The following is a 12,495-nucleotide window of genomic DNA, read 5'->3' as shown; positions in this document are numbered from 1 at the left end:
CAACAATTGCACATTCACCATCCATTTACCTTTGCACACTATTGTGATGCATCAACCATGCACACCATGGTGTTCATCATTTGTGCCGCCACTTTAACTTTGCAACCAGCAATAAACTCTTGATCTCATGATCAAACACACAATTAAATCATATAAACATCAATCTAAATGGCAAATATAGTGGCTCTGATACCAATTGAAGGAACGGAAGCGTGAAAAACACAAGTTTATACCATTGAATTCAAAAATTTTCACCTAGGGTCACATGCATCATGCAAGATTTATTTTTATCTATTTGATTTCAATGATAAACAACATATTAAAACTCTTTTAAGATGGTTTGGATCTGTATTTGCTATTTAAGATTTTAAAATTAATCAGATTAATTTTAGAACCCTAGATTAAATCAAGAACGATTACACTAACCTCTTGATGCAATCGCAATGGTTCGCCTTTGAGATTCGTCTTCAGGACACCAGATGTTGTCTCTCTAGCTTGTCCACACCAAGAACACCTATGGCAGCCCTTGAATAGCTTCTAAAGCTTTTTCTATTAATTAGAAAATCAAGTTCTGCCTTTTAAGAGATTAAAGATGTAAACAGGACACTAGAAACAATTTCTAGTGTTCTTAATTCAAGAGATTGATGGCTAATCTCTTTGAATTGATAAGAGATGAAGAAGAAGAGATGAAAACCCTCAAAGTGGCGTGACAAAGGAGTGTGGCTGCTGGTTGTGTTTTATTTTTCTCATAACAACACTTATATAGCTAGGTTAACACATTAAACCCTTGCCACATGTCACCCTTTGATTAGCTCTAGGTTTAAGTGACCCAATCACATTGTGCCAAGTGTCAAACCTATATTTAATCTTGATTTTAATCATCTTACATGATTAAAAAAAATATTTGGCAAGCTTATGTGTATTCCCATGTGTCACCATCTCATGGTGCCACGTGTCACACTGCAAAATGACCAAAATGCCCCTGTGTCTTAATTTTGAGTTCTTAACCCAAAATAATTATTTTCTTCTTCTAATTAATTTATATCAAATATAAATTAATTAATTAATCTCTATTAATTAATTTCTCATTAATTAAATTCATATTTAAACACTTTAAATATAAATTTAATTTATACTACACATCCAATAATCTAGATTTGGTTTCAAGTCATGCTAGGGACTTTACAATTTAATTACAAACCAAACATATTTAATTAATCAATTAAACTCTTTAATTAATTAATTAAATCATATTTAAATAGGTGATAACTTATGTATGTGTGTGACTTACTAGGCTCATCACTAATTGGCAATGAGACATGATATCAACTCTTAATATCATTAGAACTCTTTCTTACCATAAATGATTTCTCTAAATCATTTTATGAACCTCATAGACCATGGTTAACACCTAGCATAGCATGCCATGGCCACCCAATTAGTAATAAGGTTTACCTTAAATGAATCTATAATCATATGTTACCATGCACTAGAATCTCTCTGTTACAAAATCCCAACTAAAGCTGGAGTCATGGTTTATGTCAAACTCCATTTGCTATGAATATTATGTTCTCTTTTAATTCCAGTTCTTGATTAAAAAGATTTTCTCATCAGAAACTCTTTCTCGAATAAATCTATCTGTCTGGCCAGAACTTGAAACATCAAGAACAATTAAATGAACATAGGATTTTATCTCTATTTACTTAGAGGAACAGATTCCATCTTGATCAATACCTACCTCCATATATAACTAGTAGGAGCCAACACATGCCCATATACCCATACACAGACAAGTATGAAAGCAAAGATCAAACTCAAACTACCTATATACAAGATAACTGTGCTATCTCAGGTCTAAAGATTATATGCACTTATATGATTTATGACAAAATATTGACAAGAGTAAACTCCATGTGCTTGTCATAAGTGTCACTGGTTCGGCCTACTTATCATTTATAAGTGCCTATCATGTTTGTCATATGGCATGAGACTCACCATTCCATCTTATTTATATATCATATAAATAACTTGGGAACAAACATGAATACAATCTTTCTGGATAAGTCATGTCCTTATTATGAAGTATCCTCGATTGTGAACCTATTTATGATACTTTGTGCTAGAAATATTGTCACTCATATTCTTAACAACTTAAGAATAATATTTCTAACAAAATATCAATGGACCTTTTCTATTACACATGAATATATTATATAAACAGAAAAGTGGAAATGCCATTTATTAATAAAATATGTACAAGATACATACTAAATGATATGCTCTAGGGCATACTACTAACATGATCAATATCCAAATAGGTGAATTAAGATATTTATTAATCTTTAAAAAATAGAACCGATAACTGATGAGTAACTAATATAATATACTTCTGTAATTTATATCAGCTTTATTTTTAAAACTATTATTTAATTTTATTTTTTATTTAGAATATATTATTCTTTTACATGTAACTCAAAAATAAATATTATTAATATTATTTGATTTTATCTTTTTTATTTACAGTCTTAACACTTTAATTAATGTATTGCAATTTAGTTAAAATATTTTCTATTAATAATAAAAAATATAAAATATTTATTTATTATGAAAAAAATACACTTTTTTTTATCTAAAAACTTAAAATTATAAGATTTTTTTCTTTATCAACAATAACAACTATTTTATTATTTTTTAATTTTATAATTATATTTTTAAAATTATTTAATTATTTTTTAAAGAAATTTAATTACTTTCTTATTTCAATAGTATAATAAATAATATGATAAAAAAATCAATAAATAAATGATATAATATATTAAATTAATAACCATATTTATTTAATAATAACATAAATAATAAATTTATAATTTTATATTTATTTTAATAATAAAATAAATTATATGAAATATATTCTCATTAATAATTATAGATATTAATAGCAACAATTAAATATAGTTTTACCAAATACTTAATATAAATCAGCTATCATTATTTACCAATTATCAACTATCAGCTAACAATAATTGCTATCCATTAATATATATCAGCTGTATTTAATAGTTAAACCAAATATACTTTGAGTTGTCAAGTTGGGATTATTTTCTCTTGGCTGTCATGCCGAATAATGATTCATACTTGGGCTTGCTGTACATTCTCATGGCTAATCCAGTTAAATGTGGGCCTCTTTGAATTTTATTTTATTATTCTTTTGTGTATTAATAAAAATGAGCTTTCTTTTTCATTAATTATAGTAAAAGTATTCTCAAATTAATTTATAACTAATTAAATATGTATTAAGATTAATTTTTTAAAAGTGATATTAAGAGTGTATTTTCTATATTTTTCCAATGTATTTAATATTATTATTTCCAAAATTGTTTTACATAAAATTAAACTTTGATCGATAGAGAAAAAAAAAAAAAAAAAAACTCACTTCTAATAATTAGAGTGGCTAGAATAACTTAAATAGGTACTTTGCACTTACAAGTTAGAACATCAATTGCAAGCCTCACTTTAGAAAAGGAATCCTAGATCCCGAAAGTCAAGCAACATTATCATTCAAATTATTAAAAAGAAAATATAATTACTATAGAGGGATAAGTGTATATATATATATATATATATATATATATATTTCCAACAAAAAGAAAAGCATACATTTTAGCTTTAGCAAATGATTGGTGAAAATCATACCTAATCGCTTTCAAATACTGCTTGAACAAAGAAGCTTAGGACGTTAAATACTGCTTGAACAAGAAGCTTGTTCAAGCAGTATTTGAAAGCGAACGTCCACAAGCTTCTTTGTTCAAGCAGTATTTGAAAGCGATTAGGTATGATTTTCACCAATCATTTGCTAAAGCTAAAATGTATGCTTTTCTTTTTGTTGGAAATATATATATATATATATATATATATATATAGCTAGGCCAATCATATATATATGCTGACAGGGGTTTGAAGTAGTCCACTTACTTCATTAATAATAATAATAATCATCACAAATTTTATATCCATGCATCTGGTAAATGAAAAGGAGTTTCTTTTATTATTATTTTAAATAATATCGAATTAATTTTGTATTTGATAGTTACAAGTACACAATTGCAATGAATATTTGATAAATACAATTCGACAAATTCAACTTCCAAGGTTTTACTTTCTCTCCCAAGTACAAGCTTCTTTGTTCAAGCAGTATTTGAAAGCGAACGTCCACAAGCTTCTTTGTTCAAGCAGTATTTGAAAGCGATTAGGTATGATTTTCACCAATCATTTGCTAAAGCTAAAATGTATGCTTTTCTTTTTGTTGGATATATATATATATATATAGCTAGGCCAATCATATATATATGCTGACAGGGGTTTGAAGTAGTCCACTTACTTCATTAATAATAATAATAATCATCACAAATTTTATATCCATGCATCTGGTAAATGAAAAGGAGTTTCTTTTATTATTATTTTAAATAATATCGAATTAATTTTGTATTTGATAGTTACAAGTACACAATTGCAATGAATATTTGATAAATACAATTCGACAAATTCAACTTCCAAGGTTTTACTTTCTCTCCCAAGTATGTTGTTCAGAAGAACAGATGGACAAAACCATATTTAAACTTAACAAATACTAAATCAAAGAATTGTGCAATAAATAAATAAATAAAGGAATATTATTCTCGTCCTTCAGCAAAAAATTAAGTGGTGTCCAGAGAAAATTTCTCATCAGTTCACCATCTTGCAGTTCAAACGAACTTGGCCTTGATTTCCAGTCAGTGGTTTTATATTGCCCATCTTAACCATAGAGTTGGCAAAATCATTCCAGAAAGCTGGCGCATTTGAGCTATAAGTATTCACAAGATTATCAGTAGAGCCACCATTGAAGAGTTGTTGATCAGAGTGAAGAAGCCCTTTCTTATTTTTCAAGTTGGTGAAGTAAGCAAGGTCAAAGCGTGCAGGTGTTGGGTCTAGAGGTGCAAGGTTTCCATCACCTCCATTGGGTGGACAAGTTGATCTTCGCTTTTGTGCAAAATTTGGGTCAACATTAGTTTCATTGTAGATCCTATTCTTGAAGGCACCGCACTTTGAGAAACCTAAAGTATGGGCACCAGATAGCACAACAAGGTCTTTCTCGTCGAGACCTTGTTTCTTGAAGCCATTAATGAGCTCAGGAAGGTCTGCAAAAGGTGATGGGAGGTCAGTTTCCGCTGCGGTCCTACTAGCTGTGGTTGAGTCTCTCCTCCCCAGTTGCACCGCCCATGTTGGGCCACCAAGCTGCGCATTTTAAAAAGAAAAAAAATTTTAAAGCATTAACAATGGAGGAGATAATTTGCTTCTATTTGTGCTTAATTTCAATTTTTTCATGTCAATATATGCAAAGAATAGAAAATGGATTAATTAGATATATAGATGTATACCGCAACTACAGAATCGCGAGCTACAACTGCTAAGATGTCTGCACAAGAGACCACTGCACCTCCACAGGCTTTGTCCACCTCTGACTTAATTTGATCGATAACTTCAAATCCCCTAGCAGAATTTGCGTTAGGGAGGGCATTCTTTTCACTGTCAATGGTGGGAGAAGGATCCAAAAGAATTGAAGCATCACAGCCCTATACAAAAAAAACCCAATACAATTCATATATATATATAAAAAAATAAAAAATAAAAAAAAAAAAAAAACTAAATTTGCGAAGAGAATTTTTCTCAACTAGGTCTATATATATACATACATTAACAAAACAGTCATGGAAGTGCAGACGCAATAAAGAAGCACCCATGCGTCGTTCTCTGTACACTGCAGCCTCAACAACTCTTTTGATAGTTGGTAAAGCATTGGGACAAACTCCATCATAGTAAGAGGGAGTTAGTGAGGAAGAAGCTGTTGCAACGAGAACCAAAAGAAGGTACCCACAAAGACTGAAGGTGCTACTTGAAGCCATTTGGTTAATTCTAACAGCGTACTATAGTGAACGTGTAAATGCTAATTCTGGATTCGAAGGAGAAAGATGTAGTGGTAGGTTTTGTGTGTCTCTTGGGCAAGGAGATATGGGTATATATATATAGATATGAAGAGCATATGTAAACTTGAGTTTGACTTGGGCAGTGGATGTGACTATGTCCATGCAAGGGAAGGGAATGAGCAGTAGGCATTGTTTTGATTTGGTCTTTGTATATTCGCAAGTTGTGTAGGTAGTAAGAATTAGCTGTGCTCTATTTCGTTGAAACCCGCCAAGTTTCTCCACTTTAGTAAGCCAGCCTAAACGCGTAAGCAATTGGAAATGCGTAATTATGACTTCTCAATTTTATATTAATGCTGTTAATTTAAGCCATATTGGTATCTTATGGGCCAATAATAAGTCCATTTATGCTGACATGTAAATGAATTGACATGCTTGCTCGTGTGACCTCAATAATTGACATTAGTCACAATTTTTAGGAGGAGAGGCAATTAATATTGGCTAATTATTAGATACACAGAAAGTATCAAAAAAATAGTGCTCGCTCTTTAATAAAAAAGTGGATACTCTCTGTAATATAAAAAGTGTGTTTCATATAATTATGAGAGATGATAAATATGCACTAGATATATTTAATAATTTCTCATTAATACTTCTAAGCCTATTAGTGTATCTACTTTGATCAATATTACAGCTAATAAGTTAGCTTAGTTATTAAGGGAGTTTAACTAAATATATCAAATTCTGATCATCTAAAGAGCTTTTTTTTTTTTAGATATAAATAGTTTATTTTTAATAAAAAAAAATTATGGGTTTCATATATACCAAAAACTAATAATTATAATAATTATTTTACATAATTGAGTCAATAGGTAAATAATCAATGTTTTTATTTCATAGTACAGTAAGGTTAACGATTCGAATTCTAACAGCCTTCATCTCTATTTAATTCCTAATGATTTTCGAAATGAAAACGATATAAATCATTTTACATTAACATCGCAATACTAAACGTATAAACGTATATATTGTTAAATTTATCATCAGCCAATTCCATGTCAACCTTACGGGATGTCAGATTTAAATGTCAACGCATATATTGTTTTTTTTTTTCCTTATATATACGCATGCTAATAAATTTTTTTCCAACAGTAATAACTTCATGATGCGTCCCAACCGCAAGCGCACGGGTCGTACAAGTAATATAGAAAAGATATCGATCCCACGAGGAGTTGTGTTAATGATTGAATTTTCGATATAAAAGTTGACTAAATTGAAGTATTCATGAAATTAAAATAATGAATTAATGGGTAATGGAGTACGAAATCTAAATGTGCAAATTTAATATTCTATTCAACAATGTATTAATTAAACTAAAATTGCATCAAATTGAAATAAGCAAGTTCAAATATGGCAATATTTAAAATGGCAAATGATTAAATTCGATTAGAAATTAACAATGGTAAAAAGGCGATTCCGGAGTTCGGGATTTCATATTCAAGCTATTTTGGGATTTTCCCTAGCTAGCCCAATCCATGAAATTTATGGGTTTAAAGGAGATTAATTCTAAAATCCTTTGAAAACTCTTTCGAGTGAGACAAAGAGTGCCTTAATTAACTTAATCCTACTTTCGTGGAGTTAAAATTAACCAAGACCCATTAGGTTCTTTAATCAATCTATTAAAACCCTCTTAACCCTTAGTCTATTTCTAGATCTAAGTTAATTAAGTCCAATTTCTTGATTAACTATCACTTGGTTTTCTCCTTTCAGTGCTTCAACCAAGGATTAAGAACATAACTTAATGGGGCCCTTCATTAAGCATGTGAATAAGCACACAAGAAATGGATTAAACCTCATAAATTCATTAAATTGGGACTAACCCAGTTCAAATCCACAAAAATAACTAAAATATTTCATCCCTTACTCCGAATCAAAAGTAAACTACTCACTATCCATAATGCTTACAAGATATGATGAGTTTAAATGGAAATAAAGCTTTAATCTAAGCTAAGAAGTAAGAAATTAAACACTAGAAATGTAGAAAAATGTAAAGGAAGGAAGAAATCTGCAAATCTTGGTTAAAAATGGTGTGGAAGGTGAAAATGACTCCTCAAATTCTGCCTCTCTTCTCCTCTTCTTCTTTTCTCCTTGCCTCCCTTCTAAAATGAGAAAATGGGACTATTTATAGCATTTTTCTGACATGGAGCCCTAAAATGGTATGTTCTAGGAGGAATTATTTGAGGGAATCTCCTGCCAGCTCATTAATGAACTCTTCATGGGACTGCATAAGTGGACTGCATAAGTTATGCAGTCCATTATCTGATTTCTGCAGGTCACTTATGCATGACTTGGTGCATAGGTTATGCACAATTTCGTGAATGTGCATAAGGGAGGCGAGAATGTGCATAAGCTATGCGATCTCCTTATGCACATTTCGCTGGTTCTGAACGATGATCTTTCTCCTTATGCAGATCTGCATAGCTTATGCGACAAGTTATGCAGTTTGGTCAATGCATATTTCAGCTTGAAAACTTGTTTTTGACATCTTTTTGCTGTAGAAGACACTCCTCAATGGCAAAATTCTCTTTAGTCCTTCAAAAACACCATTTTTCCTACAAAACAAAGTAAAAATTACAAATTAATCCAAAATTGACAATTATGGAAAACTAACTAAATAACTAATGAAATTAGCTAAAAGTGACTAATAATCAAATAAAATAGCTATGAAATTAAACCTAAATGATTATGCAAAATGTATGCATCAAATACCCCCAAACTCAAGCTTTTGCTTGTCCTCAAGCAAACTTTAAAATAAAATGCAAAAAATTTTTAGGGGTGCCTTATCCAAAGAACTATGAAAATTACCTATTAAAGTAACTTAACACACCTTCAGCCATACCAGCAATCCATATACCCATCCTTTAAAATGCAAAGAATCTAATGCTTATCCAAGCTTTCACCGCTTAGCCATCAAGTCAATTATCATTCAAAATCCCCAAACCAACAAATCAAAAGAGATAGTCATGCTCAAAAAGAATTCTAGGACAATTGATAACCAAAGTATCTCAACATGGAATGATAGAATTGAATGAATAGATGAATAGTTTTCCAATCCCATAGGCAAATTCCCTACTCCTATCTCCACTAATGTAGCAAGTACTATCAAGAGATCAAAGGTCTTTTTAGGGATGTAATGAGGCCATGGGGTTTAAAATGAGGCTAAGAAGAAAGATGGGTAAAAAGTATTCAAAGCATGATAATATTTTCAATTTTTAAACATAAGGTACACTTCTTATTTTATTATAATTTTTTTCTTTTTCTTCTTTTTTTCTTTTTTTTTTTTTGTATATATGGAGGAGAGAAGTACACAATGAGAATTGTCAAGTGCTAGCATAGTTTACAAAACACATAAAAATGGAGGGACATTTTGATACTTTAGACTTGTATTTTGCATTTTCTTTTGATGATTGTCCCTAAAAATGCCACCCCCAAACTCATTTCTTTTAATACTTTGGGTGGATTTCTTTTATTTTGAATGGCAATAGTGAAAAGCACATATACTAGCACTTTTACAAGATGACAAGCACTTCTTCTCCCTTTTTTTTGTATATTTTTTCTTTTTTTTATTTTATTTTATTTTTATTTTTTAGAAAGTGTACCTAATATTCAATATTATTCTCATGAAAAGGGTTGGAGTGTTTGGTTCATTGGCTAGGTAGCAATAAGGATTTCAAGAAAAATTAGGGATAAAAAGGCTCAAAGGGGTTTTCAAAGGTCAATTTTAATTAGGAAAAAGGGCCAAAGGTTTAAAATGAGAAGGTTTAAATCAAAGAATGCCTAATCATCTCTCTTTTCAAGTATAAGCTGATATTTCGCCTTGAAAGGTTTAGAAAATTTGTTCTAGGATTGGTGAGACATCATTTGACTACCTTATATCCAATAACTCCCTCTAAACACTCCAATCTCTAAAGGACTAGTTGGGTGGCTTTTTGGCTAAGAAGATATAGGCAAGGGATAGACACTTCAAAACTTTGCACCTCTTAGGAAACTTTCAATCCACAAACCCAACTAAAGGTAAGTCAAATCACTCTCATAGGCAACTTTTCAATACTCAAGGGATTTGGCAAAAGATTTTAATGCATGATGCATGATTCCTAAAAATGAGCAATGCATTAACTAAATGGAAGAAGTCTATTTGTGTGCAAAGTGTATAATTTCTAAGTGATGTATAATGTGTGTGTAAATGTGTTATGTATATGTATGTATGGATGTATATGTAAAATATTTACAATATATGTAAATGAAATGGGATGAGATGTTCCTATACTCAAAATGTAAAAAAAATGAAGCAAAAATCAAAATGAATGTGCACCCCCAAACTCAAAATTAGACATTGTCCTCAATGTCTCAAGTAGTGCATTATCAAAATTCAAAGTAAAGAGAAATTACCAGGAATTGTGAAATTTAAGAGCAAAAGGAAAGAGTTACCTGGTATAGAGCAGATGAAAATTCAAGGAATAATGGTGATGCATAAGAGGCTGTACAGGTTATGCAGAGTAAAGTGCTGTCCAAAACATGTGCATAAGTAGGGTGCATAAGCCGTGCGGTTCTGCATGAGTGGCAATAAGGGTTGCATAGGCTATGTAAAATATTTGCAAAATTTTTTTTTTTTTTTTTTTTTTTTTTTTTTTTTTTTTGTCATGCGGAAGTGCATAAGTTATGCACTCTCCTTATGCAAGTTTCGGTGACCCTTGAAATTTTGAGGAGCGAAGTCATGCGGGAGTGCATAAGTTATGCACTCCCCTTATGCAAGTTTCGGCAGAAGTGGTTGTTCAGAAAATCGGGTCATGCAGAAGTGCATAGGTTATGCACTCTGCTCATGCACTGTTCGGCAATTTTTGGAATTTTGGTTGGTGGTCATGCAGATGTGCATAAGCTATGCACTCTGCTTATGCACTCTGCGGTGGGTTTTGAAATTCAGAATCTTTGGTTATGCAGAAGTGCATAGGCTATGCACATTGCTTATGCAGGTCTCGGCAACTTTGATTTTTCTGTGTTGCTGGTCATGCAGAAGTGCATAGGTTATGCACTCTGCTTATGCACTGTTCGGCAATTTTTGGAATTTTGGTTGGTGGTCATGCAGATGTGCATAAGCTATGCACTCTGCTTATGCACTCTGCGGTGGGTTTTGAAATTCAGAATCTTTGGTTATGCAGAAGTGCATAGGCTATGCACATTGCTTATGCAGGTCTCGGCAACTTTGGTTTTTCTGTGTTGCTGGTCATGCAGAAGTGCATAGGTTATGCACTCTGCTTATGCACCCCTCGGCAAGTTTGAATTTTTTGGAGTTTCTGGTCATGCGGAAGTGCATAACTTATGCACCTTCCTTATGCACCCTTCGGCAGAATTGGAGTTTTGGATTTTTGGTTATGCAGAAGTGCATAAGTCATGCACTCTCCTTATGCAAACTTCGGCAGAGAGAGAAAATGAAGGATTTGAAGTTATGCAAATGTGCATAAGTCATGCACTCACCTTATGCAAGGTTTGACAGATATGAAATTTGACAAAATGAGGTTATGCAGAGTTGCATAAGCTATGCACTCTCCTTATGCACTTGCAATAAAGGTAAAAAATGGCAAGAATTGTGGTTATGCAGGATTGCATAAGCTATGCAGTTGCTTATGCACAATTCAACAAAATTAAGATTGCAAAGAAACATGATTTGCAAGTGTGAAAAATACCCTAAAATGAAGAAATATAATTCCATGAAGCATAAACCATGAGAAGTTTCACCAAAAACACATCAATATATACAAAGTATATCAAAAAGGCATCACACAAGCATGTAAAAATGGATCCTACATAAAAGACCTTTGAGAACTATGCCATTTTAAGACAAATTCTGCAAATCAACATTTAGCACATAAAACTCCATAAAATTTGCATGAAGTTGCATCTAACCACAAATGATGAAATGAAGTTTCCAAGTTTTGCCAAGAAAATGCAGCATTTTTACCTTGAATCCTACAACCCAAAGAAGCTCAAAACTGCAAAAATGACTCACTTACCACCATATTAAGATTAAAATCACACATACTTAAAAGTCTCACACCCAACCTCACCAAAAACACAAGCCATCTGCTGCAAACACCCTCTTTCTGCAGAATTTCTTCTTCTCTCTGCATAAACAGATTGCGGCTCAAGGGCCAGAATCTATCTGCTGCAGACTTTTCCTTTTCTGCAGATTGCATTTTTCCTCTGCAATAACCAGATTGCGACTCCCAATAGTTCACTGACCTTTCTTCATTGATATACATCTACAAGGGACAAGATTTAATAATGTCAAAAATTGAATTTGAGGAAATTTAAGATAAAAACAAAATTAATGAAAATGAAAGTAAATCAACAAAAGCAAAATAAAAGGACTTGGGATGCCTCCCAAGAGCGCTAATTTATAGTCCTTAGCTAGACTCTTTTCATGTTTCATGGTGGCTGAAATTGGAATTTGTTGCCTCTGTTTCCAATAGGTGCTTCAATG

General features: G+C 31.8%; 1 protein-coding gene across 1 annotated transcript; it reads right to left on the bottom strand.

Moving 5' to 3' along the window:
- Positions 1-4,461: 4,461 nt before the first annotated feature.
- On the bottom strand, positions 4,462-6,016 carry LOC131178545 (peroxidase 2-like). The gene is made up of 3 exons (XM_058143494.1): positions 5,730-6,016; positions 5,415-5,609; positions 4,462-5,271 (listed from the first exon to the last, which is right to left on the bottom strand). Exons 1-3 carry the CDS (start codon positions 5,937-5,939, stop codon positions 4,723-4,725), a joined length of 954 nt encoding a protein of 317 aa, XP_057999477.1. The 5' UTR covers positions 5,940-6,016; the 3' UTR covers positions 4,462-4,722.
- Positions 6,017-12,495: the final 6,479 nt, after the last annotated feature.

Source organism: Hevea brasiliensis, chromosome 3 (assembly GCF_030052815.1).
Source record: "Hevea brasiliensis isolate MT/VB/25A 57/8 chromosome 3, ASM3005281v1, whole genome shotgun sequence".
NCBI lineage: Eukaryota > Viridiplantae > Streptophyta > Magnoliopsida > Malpighiales > Euphorbiaceae > Hevea > Hevea brasiliensis.
The sequence above is the reverse complement of the archived record's forward strand: the minus strand, read 5'-3'. Positions and strand labels throughout refer to the sequence as shown.

Bases quoted from the DNA above. Each gene is read 5' to 3' on its own strand.
- LOC131178545 (XM_058143494.1), bottom strand. From the start codon at position 5,939: ATGGCTTCAAGTAGCACCTTCAGTCTTTGTGGGTACCTTCTTTTGGTT. The intron at 5,610-5,729 runs GTATGTATATAT...TTTTTTGTATAG, and splicing joins TCCATGACTGTTTTGTTAAT to GGCTGTGATGCTTCAATTCT. The intron at 5,272-5,414 runs GTATACATCTAT...TAAAATGCGCAG, and splicing joins CTCGCGATTCTGTAGTTGCG to CTTGGTGGCCCAACATGGGC.